Source organism: Neodothiora populina, assembly GCF_041146345.1.
Source record: "Neodothiora populina strain CPC 39397 chromosome Unknown canker_contig_1, whole genome shotgun sequence".
NCBI classification, from domain to species: domain Eukaryota; kingdom Fungi; phylum Ascomycota; class Dothideomycetes; order Dothideales; family Dothioraceae; genus Neodothiora; species Neodothiora populina.
Window position 1 is genome coordinate 827,440 of NW_027191419.1, and position 17,442 is coordinate 844,881.

General features: G+C 50.0%; 6 protein-coding genes across 7 annotated transcripts; 3 read left to right on the top strand and 3 right to left on the bottom strand.

Moving 5' to 3' along the window:
- Positions 1-1,988: 1,988 nt before the first annotated feature.
- AAFC00_000238 (uncharacterized protein) lies at positions 1,989-3,020 on the top strand (the record flags this gene model as incomplete). Its single annotated transcript, XM_069341768.1, has 1 exon — positions 1,989-3,020. One exon carries the CDS (start codon positions 1,989-1,991, stop codon positions 3,018-3,020), a length of 1,032 nt encoding a protein of 343 aa, XP_069196457.1.
- Positions 3,021-3,549: 529 nt separating this feature from the next.
- Positions 3,550-3,966, bottom strand: AAFC00_000239 (uncharacterized protein; the record flags this gene model as incomplete). Of its 2 annotated transcripts, none has more annotated exons than XM_069341780.1 (2): positions 3,550-3,808; positions 3,878-3,966. In XM_069341780.1, 2 exons carry the CDS (start codon positions 3,964-3,966, stop codon positions 3,550-3,552), a joined length of 348 nt encoding a protein of 115 aa, XP_069196458.1. The 2 variants fall into 2 exon arrangements, with proteins under 2 accessions (XP_069196458.1, XP_069196459.1); XM_069341781.1 differs by having other exon boundaries at positions 3,878-3,936.
- Positions 3,967-7,445: 3,479 nt separating this feature from the next.
- AAFC00_000240 (uncharacterized protein) lies at positions 7,446-8,154 on the top strand (the record flags this gene model as incomplete). Its single annotated transcript, XM_069341790.1, has 3 exons — positions 7,446-7,500; positions 7,647-7,976; positions 8,081-8,154. 3 exons carry the CDS (start codon positions 7,446-7,448, stop codon positions 8,152-8,154), a joined length of 459 nt encoding a protein of 152 aa, XP_069196460.1.
- An 841-nt stretch (positions 8,155-8,995) lies between these two features.
- AAFC00_000241 (uncharacterized protein) lies at positions 8,996-9,935 on the bottom strand (the record flags this gene model as incomplete). Its single annotated transcript, XM_069341801.1, has 2 exons — positions 8,996-9,355; positions 9,411-9,935. The coding sequence occupies 2 exons, from the start codon at positions 9,933-9,935 to the stop codon at positions 8,996-8,998; spliced, it is 885 nt and encodes a 294-aa protein (XP_069196461.1).
- Positions 9,936-11,501: 1,566 nt separating this feature from the next.
- Positions 11,502-13,937, bottom strand: AAFC00_000242 (uncharacterized protein; the record flags this gene model as incomplete). The annotated part of the gene is made up of 1 exon (XM_069341823.1): positions 11,502-13,937. The coding sequence occupies one exon, from the start codon at positions 13,935-13,937 to the stop codon at positions 11,502-11,504; it is 2,436 nt and encodes an 811-aa protein (XP_069196462.1).
- Positions 13,938-15,251: 1,314 nt separating this feature from the next.
- AAFC00_000243 (uncharacterized protein) lies at positions 15,252-16,661 on the top strand (the record flags this gene model as incomplete). Its single annotated transcript, XM_069341833.1, has 2 exons — positions 15,252-15,461; positions 15,540-16,661. The coding sequence occupies 2 exons, from the start codon at positions 15,252-15,254 to the stop codon at positions 16,659-16,661; spliced, it is 1,332 nt and encodes a 443-aa protein (XP_069196463.1).
- Positions 16,662-17,442: the final 781 nt, after the last annotated feature.

Below are 17,442 nucleotides of genomic sequence, written 5' to 3' on the forward strand. Positions count from 1 at the left end.
TAATACTTCGAAATTGGACTCTCACCTCGGACAAAGCGTAAACTCGATCATGAAGTGCATAAATACCCGCCTCTAGTCCCGTAGAGATCACATTCTTCATCTCAACCAACAGCCAACACAACAAGCGACTCTTATCATACTGACCTAGCACCCCACCAGTAGAAGCTCTCTCTGTCATAAACACCATGCCGAGAAAGTCGACGGAAACGGCAGGCAGCTTCTACTGTACCCTCGGACACTGCAATGGAACATGGCCTTTTGCGAAACAGTGGCATCTCGCGCGTCACATCACAACCGTGCACCAGGTCAACCCGGGATTCCAGTGTCCCTTCTGTCCGGTTGTCTCGTCGCAGATGGGAAACCTCAAAATCCATATACAAAGTCATCACTTTGGTTCCACTTACAAGTGTCCGGTTGATGGGTGTATGAAGGTGGTCTCTTCAAAGTCCAACCTCTATCATCACGCTCACAGAATCCATGGTAAGAATATCTCGACTGTGGATATCGAGCCTGTCTATCGATTTGACGTTGCTCCTGTTTACAAATCTGGTTCCACTACTCCAGTCGCGATCCCACGCGACGCGAAGGACTGGCGCGCGATTCTGGCAAACACAAGCTTAGCTGATCCCAAAAGACAGGAACAAGTTGACGGGGCTGATGATCTGCCATTCGACTCTGCTGGCTGGGATGCGATGCTGGCAAGCACGGGCATGGCTAACGTTGAGCAGGAGGTCGTCGATCAATCTGGTGTTGTGCCTTTCGACCTCACTAGCTGGGAGGCGATTCCGGAATCACGCCCAATTGACTTCGAAGATGTCTTGGGTCTCCCCTTCTATGGTCCAGGGGAGTCAGCGTCGACATCGACCTTCGATTTTCCTACCTTCGAAAATGGTGAGTTTTTCGAGGCCGAGCCAGAACTGGACATGTCAACAGTAGACACTCCGGCTCACATGATGCCTGAGTCACTCCCCGTGGATCCTGAACTGCTCGGACTCACTGATGGTATCACTATCGAACAAGCTGTGCAGCTCAACAACGACCAAGTCGATCCAAATTATGCTATGTTCACAGGCAGAAGCGATATGGGCGATGCTGTGCTCTCGACCATGCCTACAGAAGGCAACCCAGCTGCTTTCGACTTCGATTTCGACATTGACGATGTTTCCTTTGCTCCTGTAAGTTCTGACCAGACTATGATGGACGTGGTCCAAATCGCTGACGCAGACGAAGAACTTGAGGCAGTGGTCGCTTTGCCGACCAGGCCCACAGTCGAGTCTTGTGACAACTGTGAGCGTTTTCCCATTGCTGACGGCCTGTGTCTTGCTCACTACTATCAGCAGCACCGTCAATAAGTGTGATGTATGACTAGAGGTCTCCTCGATGTAAGGTAAATCCATTTTCTTTGTTCTTGTTTGGGTAACTAGGGACAAAGGCGTCTGGGATGTTTTCCAGGCAGGTCCTGCATGGTTGTTATAGGGCTGGCCCCTTGCTTAGTCGCTTAAAGTTATGCGGGCGTTCCAAGGTAAGTACAATAAAACAATGAAAAAAAAGGTTGGGTCATATTACTTGTGCAATGTCTGAACTGTGAATTACGTGATCCATATTCGTTTAGACTGCAACGTACGATTTGCCTAGAATCAGCGTAGTTGTCACAGCCTAAGGCGATCGTTGGCGATATCATCGCATTCGACATACACCGAAAACATCTTACAAATGGTAAGGTACCTTAGATAACAAGGTGGGGAAAAGGGTTATTGGGAACACAAGTACAGAGAAGCGCGCCCCACATAGTGACTCCACACTGTGATTCCATCCTGTCACTCCACGCTATGATCATACCTCATATTACAGTATATATAGCGGCGCTTCGGACACGTCGTACAAGCATAGATAACACTCAGTCTCACCATAGTCTATCCTTCTATCTTTGGGTATAAGTGTCCGATTTCGGTGTTGATCCCAGCTATCCCGAAGCTTTCTCCGCAGCAATGGCTCTCAATAAAGATGCTGGAATCGTCCGCTTAGCCGTGTCTCAATCTCATACCCGCGACACACTCGAAACCACCCTCGCTGATCTCGCTTTCACGACTCAGAAAGCCGCTGCTCAGGGAGTTGATCTGATTCTCTTCCCCGAGGCCTACCTCGGTGGATACCCACGTGGCTGCGATTTCGGCGCCAAGGTCGGCTCGCGTACAGATATTGGTCGTGAGCAGTTCCTGAACTACTTTCAATCTGCGGTCGATCTGGGAGATACTCCCACGGGAGCCGGTGATGAATGGATTGAAAGAAGGCTGCCGGTCGCAAAGGGTAAAAACTATCGCGGCGACGGTACGCGAGAGTATCTCGAGGAGCTCGCCAGAGAGACCGGCGTCTTCATCGTGACCGGACTCGTAGAGAGAAGCGGAGGTAGTCTTTATTGCGCAGTCGTCTATGTATGTCCGAAGCTAGGTTGTCTTGGGAAAAGACGAAAAGTCATGCCCACTGGATCCGAGAGACTCGTCTGGGCACAAGGCTCGCCGTCTACCCTCAAGGCTGTCACGACGGAGATCAAGGGTGTTCGGATCTGTCTGGCTGCTGCCATCTGCTGGGAGAACTACATGCCGCTACTACGATACAGTCTTTATTCTCAGGACGTCAATTTGTACCTCGCGCCTACAGCTGATGCAAGAGATACGTGGGAAAGTCTTATGAAGACAGTCGCACAGGAAGGGAGATGCTTCGTTCTCAGTGCCAACATGTGCGTGCGGCGCATGAACTTGCCCGGTTGGATTGGTCTTCAAGGCAACAGCTCCGAGGACGATAGCTATGCTTGCACTGGTGGATCGTGTATCATTGGTCCTTTGGGGCAGACTCTAGCCGGGCCTATGTGGGAGGTCGAGGAAGGTGGCTTACTTGTCGTCAATGCTGATTTCAGAGATTGCTTACGTGGTAAGATGGATCTGGATGCTGCTGGATCTTATTCACGCAACGATGCGTTCCGACTTACTGTCGAAGGTCTCGATCTGAACCCACCTGCATAATGTACAGTATCATGACTGCCGGATCGGTCGGTTGGCAAAAGACAATGTAACTAGTAAGGAAATAAAGTGTAGCATTGGACAGCATCTGCCGCCCATTGTTTAAGACAATTTACCAGGGTCCCAAAAGCTCAAGGTTCCAGCCTCAACCCGTGAAACACCTATATGATCGACCCCCGCTCAGCTACGCAGTGTCTAAGAATGCGCCATAAACTCCAAACCCAGCGCCTTAAACTGATTTCCACCACACCTCACTCGAGGAGGTACTTTCGCTTCGCCTTACTGCTAGACCATTTGAGCAGACCGGCGAAAGAAATGCGATTTTGTCGGGTGCTGGCGTTGTCGACGCCTGTAGTAATCATTGTAAGCCTGTCTTCGTAGACCTTATTCACTAACAAAATACCATTGCTCTTGCGGTTGTCAGTGGCCTTTCCGGTTTTCCCGTTTCTTAGGCTCATGCAATTCATGGACGAGACGGGCAGTAATACTACCATCTCGTGGAATGTACATTCGCTCGTCTTTCACCACCAAATCAAAACTCCATGACTTCAGCAAACATGCTTTGCTTGACCTGTCTATCGATGTCCACGAGCTGTACGGAAGGCACACTGCTGTCGGCAATGCTGTTGGTCTCAGTCTGTGTTCTTACCGACTCGACGTGGCTCTGGTTATCGTAGTCCCACGAAAACACCGGCATATCATCCTTGCTGAAATATAAACTCGGTAGCTGCGGTACTTCATCCGCTTGTTTTTTCTGAGCTTTGATGGTTTTTGCCTTCTTCGGCCGCACGCTGTGAGATGGGTTGAACATGTCAATAACATGCATGTCGACAAGGCCATGCGACAGGTGCAATACTTACGTCTCAGTCCGTGTCTCCTGTTGCTTCCGCTTCTTCCAGGAAGACTTTACTTTCGACATTATCGTAGATATTGACGTTAACGCCACCATTGTTCCGATGGTTATTCAAATGCTCTTGTCCAAATGATGTCTGGTTATTGTAGGCGCAGGTTCTCATCAACGATAGACCCAAGGTTTATACCTTCTTCAGAGAGATTGACGATGATTTAGAGGCGGTGACTTGCTACGTTTCATGTTGCACGTCCCTAGGATGAGCGAGAGCAAATTGCGGTCGTGCGGTGGCACCAATATATCAAAACAAAGATCGACCGTTTATCTGGTTTGCATGTAGCTTGCCGTTATGGACTACGAATCCCCGTGCTAACAATCTAATCAGGCTTGGCACCGAACGACCGGGAATTCTGCAATATCGAACAAAGATCTACGCCAGTGCTCCTTTATAGGCACTTTCAAGTCTGTTCGATATGAACGATAGTGTTCTCATCTCGTATATATCGACGAGGAGCCGAGACAGTGGTACATGGTTGGTGGATGAATATACAGCAGAGATGTTCTCATTATTTCTCTCGAAGCGCTGGCTACCTTATGTATGTTGTCGTTTGATTGTCAGATGAGAATGAGGATGTAGTTTCAACCACTATGTCCACGTAGACACGGACAGATTGCTATCACCCTCCTCTACGTGTGAGGCTGCTCTGAGAGACATGCAGCGACAGGTGAATGCGTACGAGCGAGACACACGATTTCACTGGCAGAGTGAATTGATGATCTCCAGCCTAGGATATCGCGTCACTAGTCATTGATGACAATATGAGTAGATAGGGTGGCGTCCGTAGCTTGCAATTGTCGTAGACATATCTACTCCGGCAACATGCTTGCATGATTCAAGAAGCCCGGACAGGAAGCTGCTGGCAGTCCAAATCATGTTCCATGTACTCGTGTATGACCGTTGAGCGAAGTCGACATATACATCACTTCGGCTTGAGGTACCAGTATCCATACCAATCACGCAGGTTTTGTCTTGGCGATAGCATTTTGACCATCTGTGCGCCCAATGCTGCTGCACAACGACAAAGCAACAGTAATCAGGTGCTCCACACGCCTATAAAGATCTAGCAGAATGACGAGGGATCTTCATGGAAGAACGATCTTAGAATCCATGGCTGTGCCGCCGTTTCTAAAGAAAGATCAACGACGGTGGAAAAGTGGCTGGGTAGGGCTGGCTTGCCAAGGGTAAGCATCATACCGAACCTTCTCCGGCCTCAGCCACAAGGCCTCATCTTAATTATTGCCATATGGACATTTGTCTCATCTTCCTTCCCTGATTGACATTAACAGCATCATTATACCTAATCAAAGGAGACAGGCTCTCGGAAGCATCGCAGACCCCCCAAATCAGAAAGTTTGGGTGTTTTATGAACAATTAAATACCACAAGCAAGAATGTCCCTCATCGCACTCTTTCACCCGCTTGATATGTCGTAAGTTCAACATTTCCGTCGAATTGAGCTGTCGCAAGAGTTCTCCTGAGCTTGCAAGACCTTTGTGCCAGCTACAATTGACGGTGCCATTGATTGCTCTATTTCTAACAATCATCAGGTGACGATTTACGATGGATCACCGACGTGGTACAACCATACGAAGAGACAACGCATCTTTAATGTTGCGTACCATTTCAAAAACTCGACATTTCTATTATTGAAAGCTGCCATAAGTGTGCAGCACCGAAAAGTTCCGCCCGCATTCCCGGAAACGACTCTTTCTCCCGGTCATAGTAAATTTATATCGATTTCTGCGATTGACTCCGCTGGACGCGAGTCTGTTATCAGCCCAGTTGCGCCATTGCCTGGGACTAGCTAAGCGCAACGCATCGCATCTACTCGATCTAGGTGGACTTAGCAATCTTTCTACTTGACAGCGACATATTGCCGCCAGGAGGAACCGCTATCGATCAGCACTCACTACTCTGCTCGCAAACTGATCAATATGTCTTATGACTTGCCAAACTCCCATGTGGTGGCCCCTTGTACTCACAACAGTCTTACTCATCGTCTGACTTGTTCACACCTAATAATCACAACCAGACCTACAGAAGACTGCGCTGGCAATTGTTTCGACGCCAGGGGTGGTCCTATGCGCTCTCTGTATTCTCTCCCACCAAATCCGCGTAACTTGGACAAGGCTTTTATTTGTCCTAAAGGCTGTGCTCTGGATCCGACCATCTTTCCAGCAGGGAAGAAAAAGAATTTGCAGCTTTGTCAGCTCATACCCGAAAGCGTGCAAGAAGAAGACGTTCAAGATCGTCGGCGCAGCGTGGCGTATTTCGAACATAATCAATTCGCAATCTCCCAGACTCTAGCAAAATTATTGGAGGAAAGTGACTCGCCGGCGAGCCCACAGTACTCTGAGATTGACTTTGCCGGGATGGCTGAGACGGAACATGCCAGAAGGCAACGTGTCAGGTCATCGACTCCGTCTATGATGAGTCGACAAAGACTTTCGAGGATGATGTTGTCCAAACAGCGTGACTCGGCAATTTCTGGTATACTCAGTGAAGCTGGAGTAGGAGACCGCACAAGCAGGTCTTCTGTCTCAAGTCAGACCGACTTGAAGGATCTCAACCTACCGAGAGCATCCGTGGCAAGCCAAACAAGCCTCAGACAGCTGGGGTTGACAGACCTGGCATCGCATGGCTGAGATCAGCACTCGTTCATAATCTACAGCAACGAACGTCCGGCGTGGAGACGGATGAGCAATTGAACAGTCAATTGCCTTCCTCTCTGTGATGCGGCTCCGATCTCGATCTCTATTCGGCTCTCCTCCATTTGCACATGTATCACTACGCTGACGCTGGCGTCACTCTCGGCCTCCTGTCTGATCGATTTCGGAGGCTTGGTTTTGTGATTTTCTTTCTCAGACATCAGACATCATGTCTGTACATTTCAGCATGCGGAATATTTCCTCCATATACCCCAGCTCGCGCATTACGATTGCGCAGTCATACAACTTTTACTATGTTTTTCCTTTTCTAGCCTATTGCGGATCATCGGATGGTTATTTCCTTTTGCTGTATACGAAGCTAGTCATATAGAATTGTGACAGCTACCAGAATGGGAATCTCGTTCACTCGATTTTGACTTGAACAAAGAAATCACTTGACGTGGAGGTGTGGTTAAACAATAGGACTTGATAAGGCCATATGGTCGCAAGACCACCTCAGCCAAGTCTTTCCTTAAAGAGTCGCACACGTCAAATAGTTTGACCTGGACTTTCCTGCCCGTTACAACTGGTAGTCAATTTCCACGCGCCTGTGACACATGTAGTCCCTTGATTGAAGACAAATATTCATGAGGTGAGCTCAAGGGCGATGCAAGGAGCAATGCGTTTTGACGTCACCAGTGACCATAAAGGCTTATCGCTGACCCGATAAGAGCTGCGAAAACTTCCCCTCCAAATAGCAAAAGTCTATTCTGCTTTCTGATCACATACACTTTGATATTTCAACTCTTACAAATACCAGATCACACCCTTTTTACAGTCTATTCAGCTCAAGCTCAGCAATCAGTCAACATGTCCAGCACTATCCCCACCAGCACCTCCGTCGTCGAGTCGGCCGTCATCAAGGGTATGAATGAAAATGAAAAATTGCCCCGCTTTCCCCTCTTTTTGTCTTTTGATTTTCTATATCGATGCAAACACACATACACATGGTCGGCACGCCGTGCATTAATGGTAGAGTGCGACTAACACGATTTTGGTATCCGCAATCAGCCCCTCTGTCCCACGTCTGGCACTTCGTCAAGCTCCAGGACTTCAGCAAGTTTTGGACCGCGCTTAAGAGCAGCGACTACGTCAAGGGCGCCAGCTCCGAGACGGACATCGTCAAGTGGACTTTCAACGACGGCACCGTCGTCGAGGTCAAGCAGGAGGAGCACTCCACCCTCAACCACTACATCACTTACTCCGTCATCACCTCGGAGCCTGCCGTCTCTTACACCAGCGTCGTCAGCACCATCCGCTGCTACGCCGTCACCAGTGGTGAGGCCGAGGGAAGCACCTACGTTGAGTGGACTGGCAACTTCTCTTCCGACGCCGATGCCGGTATGTTCTTTTTCTCCTCTCATCAGCTCTGGCTATGCCCTGTAGCGGGCAAGCCCCTCTGAGGAGGGCTGTTTCATGCTATGAAATCGCTGACTTTTGTGCAGGTGTTATCCAGGACGGCAAGTTCAAGCGTCGCGACGCTCTCGCCGACCTCGCCAAGGCAGCCAAGAAGATGTAAAGTGCTTTGCATCAATGGCATAAATATGTTTTGTGATGGTCACGAAATCAAATGAAAGGGGGTTAAAAGGGAAACAAGACTCTTTTTTTTGTTCTAGCTTCACTAAGAATCCACGCACTGAATTCACCATACCATTTTGGAAGAGCAATGACGCGAGATTGATTGAAGAGCCGAATCGACGACGATGACGGATAACGTACTGGTGGGTTTTTGCATGCATGACTACCTTACTTACTGCACCTTTCGTAGCACTGTTTAAGCAAAGTAAACATCCCTTCACTTCGGAATTGGTACAACCATGGTATTATTGCTATCCAACGTGCACTATATCATGAAGCTGAAGCGACCTGGCTCTTCTCGTGGATCAACTCTCTTCGAGCACAACTAATCCTATTGCCTACCTTATGTTTGAATTATGAACAATCACGCAAGTAGGGCGGCATGATACATGATATCCACTTCGGCGACTCTCAATGTTTTGGCCGACAATATACTACATGTCGCCCATTGAAGAACGTGGAGGAAAGCCTTGCCTGCTATGTGCACTCAACACATTTCGCTCATCGATGGACAATGACTACGAACGGCACTAAGATGCAGTGAGTGGCTTGTCAACGTTGGTAAAAGTGCATACGTGGAAGACAAAGACTAGAAAACAGGACTAAATATGTGTACAAAGCAAAGAGAAACTAAAATACAATAACAAAGGGTATCATGCTTCGATAAAGTCATGCAATCAGCCACACCTGAAACGAATGCCCCGTAATGCAAGTCCTGCAGCCGAGGAAAGTGATGTTCTCGACGGCGCGTTATAGAAATCGCCAGTCTGGTCAAACGCCCCTCAGGACTTCTTGCTCTTCTTCTTGGTGCCTGGACCCTTTGCAGCGCTAAGAATCGAAACAACCTCCTCGCTGCTCATCTTCACTCCGTCTCCAGCACTGTCCTCAATCAGTTGATAGAGTTCTTCCTGGCTGATCTTCTCGACATGGGCGAATTTTGACTTCTGAAGCTCGGCCAGCTTGGCAGCACCTGGTTTGGCACCGACAACAAGGTGGTCGAGCTCAGGCTTCATGGACTTGAGGATCTCGCCGCCGTACACCTCGATCAAAGCGTCGGCCTGAACACGAGTCCAGGGGTCAAGAGTGCCAGTCACGAGAAATTTGTAATCCCGAAGACATCCTCCCTCTCCACTGGGAGCCGACTGCGATACGACGTCAGTGTGGACCATGAGCTTCGTGTAGTAACTCGGGACTTACCTGTTGATTGGTTTCATCTTTTTCATCATGTCCATTGGTGTCGTCGGTGGTCTTGCGCTTGGAACCAGCTCTTGTGGTGGATTTGGTCACAGGAGGGGGTGTCACTTGGGCTTCAACACCATCTGCGGCGTCCGATTCGTCGTTGATCACAGGCGAGTCAGTCTTCTTGGGCTTGCTCGCAGGCTTGCCAGCCTTGGTTGTTGGTAATGGGTTGACGGTTCCGCCTTGAAGCAGAGTTCTGGTGACATGTGCATGACCGCCTAGATCTTCGGACCCGTCATGGTGGAAGAAGAAGGTTTTTCCATCAAAGTCGTTTCCACTAACATTCCGACACTCGTAACCATGGGATGGCATCAGGTCATCGAAAGAAGTCAGAGCTGCATGATTGGCGGCTTCGACATCGGCGAAGGCTCGTATCGAGGCCATCGTTGCTGCGACAGGGCCAAACTCGCTGTTGTCGCGATTCTTCACCTCCACGAGATAGACGTAGCTCTGTTGAGCAGCAGTGAGTTTCTTGGGAGGCATGTTGGACGATGACAATGATTGCTTTTGTGAGATTCGTCGAGACTTGTGAAAGGATTGCAAGGACAATTGATGGACTCAATCTCGCGTGCAAGAGCTGGACAGATGGAAGAGATGACTTTTGGAATGGAGGAAGATAAGTCAAAGTGGTTGGATATGCATGTGGTTTTGTATAAGGAAGGAAGGTGTGGAGACGCTCGGCCCCATGGAGTGAAAGCCAGGCAACAGTGCCTTCCTCGCAGGCTCCAGTCGACGCGATTTGACGTGTTATAAGCAAAGCGACAAGGCAGAAGTGACCACTTACTCGAATGATACTTCCCGGTGTTTTCTTTGTAGAGGTACCATACCTTACCTTAGCAAATTCGGCAATGTGCACATTTGTCTTTACCTACCTTATTTAATCGAGTCGTATTCAGATGAAATACAATACAAGTGTGCGTGTTCTCAACGTGACTACCGCGCAATAAAGTCATCAGCTCCGAGTGCATTAAGCACTGTCTTTGATTCGTAGTGATGTGAAGCCGTGATAGAGCAACAAGGGTATGAGTTTTCGCCATGGGATCACATGTCTCTTCCCAGCGACGTGATTGACGCGTTATTGATACGCCTGGTATGAGGTTTCTACACGATCTTTTCAAGCAAGCAGAAAGACCAGCCCGGTGTTGATGAGACATGTCAGCGTGGCGCCCATTGCCCTTGCGCAGTGAGAACGGCTTCTCGTTAATTAGAGGAGACTCCAGCAACGCCGGCCTTTGTTCTTATGATTAGGCAAGGTCTGTTGCGACGTGCGAGCCTCGTGCCGTCCCACGGTACACTTCCTGGTCGAGAGCAGGCGGCTGACCTGTATACGAGATCATATGAGAATCTATTGCTGACTCTGACGCGCAATATCTAGCTGGCCTAGAGCTCTTCTCGCTTCCTCGGCTTCGACCTGACCAATTCGCGCCCGCTCGATTTCTTCCGTGATCATATCTTGTAGTCGTCGAGAGGGACCATGATGACTTTGACCATTGGTCATTTCGGATCGGCTCTGCTGCCTGCGTGTGAAGTTCTCGTGACGACTCATAGCTCGATCAATGTCGCTCTTGACATCTGCGAGCAGCTGCTCGAACTCGGAGGAGGTTTGCGAATTCTCGTCTGTTTGTGTGCCATCTCTAAACGCGAGGGTGGTGTTGCTTGACGACATTGTCGGTAGCACTTATTCACGAATGGGCTTCATGATGTTGTCGTTTCTGCACGGATGCAAGTCATCGACGAGAGTAAGACGATTGTGATACAGGGAGATGGCCGGTTTACGGTATCGAAAATCAGCCGAGGTTCGCCCGTACGTTCCTCACTTCGGAACCTTCAAGGTATGCAGGTCCAAGGTGTTTACTATACGATTGTCTTGTCTATCTTTACGACCAATGAGCAGGACATGTATCTTACTCTATATCAACAGGGTTCACGTCGTCTGGACTCTAAGCCTGTTTTGTCCCCGGTCGTATTCGTTCTTCAAGACCGTCGTAAGTCTAGATTTCATTCTTATTTCCATATCATAACTTTTTGTGTCTAGTGTCAAGGTCGAATCTACCGTGCACCCTGGAAATCGGGTTTGTACGTAACTGCACCTCCTTTGGTCATCTCTCTTAATGCCATGGTGGCATACTGGCTGCTGCCGAGCTGCATCTTGAGAACGACTGCAATCTTCTCTCGCTCGTTCGAGTCATCGACTGCAGGCTTGCTGTCCTCCATCTTGACATCCTCTGCAGGCTTTGCATCAGCAGTCTCACCCTCCTGCACAAGACCGTTAGCGGCAGCACTTCTGGTCTTGTTCGCCTCTTCCTCGCCCACGAGCTTCTCCAGATCTGTCTGCACCATCTGCTCGTCATCTGCCTTATATGTCTTGACTTCACAACTGACGTCCTCTGGGCGAGCCATGATCTTTCTGTAGCCACCCGAAAGCGAGATGTCCTTCCATTTCCTGCGCATGTCGAGCGGGTTTAGGTTGCCACCTTGCCCGCTGCCCATGAAATCCTTATAGAACTGACCGAGGCTGTTGGAGGGGTAGATGACATCGAATCCTGGCAGGGGGAGAACAAGATCGAAGATGGAGTATTTGCCGCTCAGAGCCTCTTCCTTCTTCAAGGCGCGCGCACGATCGAATTTCTCTTCCAGCGTTGTGGCTGCGTCATCGCCAACAGGACGGATGATGACTTCGCCGTCTTCGTCGACGTCCTCGAGAGGAACTTCCTCCTCCTTGATCTCCTTGTCTTTGTGTTCGTGGACAAGTACAAGATCGCCCTCGACGACCTTGTTGCCATACTCCTGCCAGCGCTTGCCGGCTGCCATGTTCCAAACGAGCGACTGGTAGGCGTGAACGTACATGAGGCGCATGTTGCGTGCGATGCCATTGAGTGCACCCTGCCAATCATGACGTCTCTTGAACTCGCCCGTTTTCCTGTCTACCCAACCAAGATGGCGAATGATGGCGTTCTCGGCCTGGAAGCGTCGTGGCAGCTTGTCCAATGCGGGTCCCATCTTGCCGGTAGACTCCCAGATGTGCAGAGCTTCGGCGCGAGCCATGTCGTCTTGACTGATCTTGACGGATTCGTCGAGCTCGCCTTTGCTGGCCTTCTGTGCGGCTTCCAGTGCAGCGGGGGAGTAGGCGCAGATCATCTCCACGGCGCCTCTGAGGTTGCCTTGAAGCATGCGCATGCCGATCTCGTGTGTGCCGATACTGAATGAGCCGAAGCGTTGCAGACCGTAGTAGTTGATGAAGCCAGTCTCTTGGAAGTTGGTCAAGGCTTTGTGTGCAATCTGCCTGGCATATTCGAGTTTTGCTGCAGAGTCCGACGGTGAGTCTGGGAAAGTGCAGTCACGAAGCGTGATGGTAAACTCATTTCCATAGAGGTCGCCAAGCTCCAAGCCATGCCTCTGGTACTTGAATCCGCCGATTCTGGCAGCTCGGAGGTGACGATTCAGATTCTGCAAACGTTCGGCCTTGATGCGGAAAGCAGCGACACGCTGCACCGTGACACCTCTTCTGTCCTTGGTTCCGGCAAACTGAAAGTTCTTGATGGCAACTTTCAGCTGAGAAGCAATAAAGTAAAGAACCTCCATGGTGTCCTTGTTCTCCTTGTAGAGTGTGAAATGCAGGTATTCACCACCGAGCTCCTCCCATCCGACCTTGCCCTTTGGCTGGTTCTCGCCAAGAGTGCGGCTGTCCTGTCGTGGCTGCGAATTGGCAGATATAGGGCAAGCTTTGATGAGAATGCTGTTGTCGTCTCCCGTCATCGTCTCAATCAAGCCCTTGAAGACGCGGCGGACTGCGATGTGAGCATCGGTGCGCTTCTGCTTGTCCTCGATGATTTCTGACTGGAAGTTCTGGAAGTCACGGGCCTTGCGACCCGGTCTTGACGCCACTCTGCCGTACAAAGTGATGAGATCTCTCGCCGTCTTCTGTCCAAAGATGCTCTCGATCATTTTCACGTCGCTCTCTTCTAAAGCAGCGATGGCAGCATTCTTGCGTTCTTCAGCGGTGGCTTCCTCCTTGTCCTGAGCGCTGACTGCAGCCTCTGCGGCTTTCGCCTCCTTGAATTTCTTCTCTTCCTCCTTTTTAGCCATCAATGCTGCTTGGGCTTCATCTTGACCATGTGTTGGAACGTCGCCCTCGCTCTTCTTTTCAGTCTTCTCCTTCTTCTGGCGCTGCTCTGGCTTCGCAATGTCCTCCAAATGCAGCACGTGCTTGTTCAAGAGAATTTCATTGACGAGGAAATCTGTATACCTCTTTTTTACAATTCCGGTGAAGCCAGGCGCATCGGTCGACCATGCACTAATTCCCACTTTCTGTTCTTGTTCTAATTGTGTCTTTGCCGCATCTTCTGAGTTCAGTGGGAGATCGATCTCGACTTCATCTTCCTCGCTTCCGAAAGGAATGACGGGAGTAAGCAATGCATTATTACTTGGTCCATTCAGACGCTGCTTCTTGCGCGGTTGCTCGGAAAGATCATCGCGAGCAGACATGATAGAGCGATCGTTTGCAGAAGAGTTGGTGGTGATGTGACTTACTTATCGATTAATTATTCTTCTTTTAATTTTCTTCTTCGACGATATGCAGAGCTGGGGACAAGCTTCGACTCCACAATTGAGTCAAGTTCGGGGCGAATCATCGCGTTTCTGACTCGCTCGTTTCTGGCATCGTCACGACGCAGGTCACCCACCCTGTCTTAATGGGTTTGGAGCAGCGAGCACATTACTTGTCGCCAGATGCGGATACACAAAGGACATCAGCATGACCTCGACTCAGCTCAGCTCAGCTCAATCGTTGTCTGGAATTTGTACATTGCACTTTGGCTTGACGCGGTCATACCAAGACCAAAGCCTCAAGTCTGCAGCAAAGCACAACAAGTGTTTGAACATTGTCAACTTCGCCTCGCAGATCCATGGTGCACGCTGAGCTGCCAGGTACCAACTTAAGCTTTCATGACAAGTACGAGGGACATGCTCTTGGAAAGCTAAGGTACCTTAGGTGTACCTTAACTCAGGTAGGATATGGCACTGCGCCTGCAAGGATCACCAAATGCGAAAGTCCAGTAGTTGCTGGTCATTGCGCATCTTTGCACGAAAGTCTAAACTTATTTTTGTCAACAGAGCGACCCTGACAGACTACATGGGGGGAGCAGACATGACAAAGTCAATCCTTCGTTCCAGCAGAACTCAGCTGACGTTTCACCATCTCATGAGCCGTTAGCCATACGAGTTACGCAGGAAGAGCTCGCTTTCTCGAATCATGGACTCGTGCCGCGCTCTACCCCAACTTCTGGACTACGAGTAATGATCTCCAACGATCGACTTCTCGCCGTGTGCAGAGCATGTGAAGGTAGCTGCTTACAGTAAGGTACCTAGGTAGCTTTGCGAGCTGCAAGCTGTGAAGCGACATATCCTCCACTAAGGAAAACCATGTCTCAGCCGTCTGCGGCTGACGACTTTCCTCAACCAAGCCGCCTTATAGGGCCCGTTACTTGATTGTCAACGCCTTTTGCCAGATGCCTCCGTTGATCGTTAGGAATCGCATGCAGGTGCGCTGACGGTCGTTGATCGGCTAGTCTCGATTCAAGTCGTGAAACCCCCGAGTTAATCCCAGAACGAGTAGTCAGGTAAATAAGGCGGAACCACAGTGACTTGGTACAGTGGTACAATACTGTCCAGTACACGATTTCGTCGCTGCATCCTTCCACCTCTCTGCGTTCATCATCTTCCAGTTCATATACCTTTCTGCCTATCCTGTTCCCATCCGTCGTTTTGCGTCAATGGTAGTCGGCCCACCTTTCGTCGGTCATGAGTCTTAAAAGCGTCCAAAATCGCTGGCGCCATTGTCTCGTAGTTTCTTTTTTTGTCTTGTCTTTTCTGTACTTCTACGTTACGAGACACTCTCTCGGGTCCGGAGATGTCATCCGAGTGGAGACTCCATTGAACCATCGCCCTGTGTCTACTTCTTCTCCGTCCACTTATGTTGCGCCGTCGACTGTCGCGGAGCCGCCTCCTCAGGTATGTCTCTGGTCAAAAGACCTATGCGACTTGCACAGGTCTTGCTGCAGTGGTGCATGGGTGACTGATTTTGCGTAGAAGATAGAAAATGAATCCAAGACTGCAGTAGTAGACCCTGCTGCTAAGGAATCTTCAGTAACCAAGCCTCCTCCAAAGGCATTTTCGGTGGCATCTTCTGTAAAGGAGGCTCCCGCAAAGGAAACTCCCGCAAAGGAAACTTCGGTCAAGGAACCGCCCGCCAAGGATGCCTCTATCAAGGAATCTGCGCGTGAACCAAGTCGGACTCTTGTCATCGCAAAAACATCAGAGGAGAACACGGACTGGATCGGGCAGGGTCTGAATCAACTGACTTCATTCAAAGCCGCTGTGTATGTTGTCAACGATGGCAACGCTACATATCGTGTTCCCAAGAACAAGGGCCACGAAGCCATGGTGTATCTGACATATGTCATTGATCATTACGACGACCTCGCCGACGTCACCATGTTCATGCATGCTCACATGCTCGCGTGGCACAACAATGACATTCTCGATTCTAACGCGGCCGAGATGGTGAAAGCGCTGCGGCCTGAGCGTGTGCTTCGCGAGGGATACATGAATATGCGATGCCATTGGGACCCGGGCTGTCCAGCGCACATCCGCCCCACCGAGACCGAGGAGGACATCAACATCCCCGAAGCAGCGATCATGGGCCGTGTGTGGAAGCAATTGTTCCCTGGCGAAAAGGTCCCCGACGTTCTCTCTCAGCCATGTTGCGCTCAAATGGCCGTCAGTCGCGATCGCATCCGTCTGCTTCCCCGACAGCGGTACATTTCTCTCCGCGACTGGATCATCAATTCAGACCTGGAAGACCGACTGTCCGGACGTGTGTTTGAATATGTATGGCAGTATCTCTGGACCGGCGAATACGAGTTTTGTCCGTTGCAGAGCGTGTGCTATTGTGATGGCTACGGTATATGCTTCGGCGGCGAAGAAGAATACGCCTTTTCCACCGGATTGAAGAAAAAGGCATCTGAGATTCGCGAAAAGTTGAACCACGTTTTCGACGGTACTGGAACCATGTACGAAGACCAGTACACCGCGCTAGAACACCAGGCGAGTCATGCCGAGGAGCAATGGAAGGTGCTGAGAGAGAAGGCGTTTGAGAGAGGCAAGGACCCGCGGAACCGAGCCTTTGAAGCTGGAAGAGCGGAGGGCTGAGGGAACAAGTTTTTGTCACAGTTGCCTACGAAAGTCCTATCTGCCATGGCTCTGCCGAGACCGAAGCCAGGTTCGAGCCCGCGGGTGTTTCTAGCACTGCTCGAATTGGTTGGTGTGAAGACCTTCGTCGAGGTTTCATGCGACTGCCAATGACAACCTCCGAGGACACGACTTCGCTTAAAGTCTATGGCAATACATAGGCAAGAAAGCGCAACGGGCTATCTGCGCCTGGTCGACCCTGACATCTATTTCTTCGACGCAGGTCGCTAAGTTCGGACTCGATGACATTCAGCCGGATCATGTCAAAGGAGATCAAATGAAAGGAAGAGCAAGCCCCTCGAATGCATCAGAGAGTCATGTCTTTAGGTTGCATTACTACCTTGACCACTACTCGAGAGACTAGATCAACAGCAGAGGAGTGTACTCGAGCATCACAGACCAATCCCGGTCCACATGTCCAAAGAGAGTGGACAGCCACCATCTACGACATTCATTATGGTGATCTCAAAAGCCAAGGCTTCGAGACGAGGGCACGCAGTCTATGTCATCAATGAGTGCTATGCAGGCTGTGCTCAAGTGCGTTGTGACGATATTCGATGGCACGACAGGATTGTGAGGCTAGGAGGAGAGGAAGAAGCACGAGGGAAAAGACATGATTTTACATGCACGATATAATAGTCGAGAAAACGGCGCCACGTGCAAAGAAGTCTGGCTGGTAATGTATGCATGCACCAAGCTGGATCACGAAGAGGGGGAATCCACCGAGGGAATTTCACTGAGC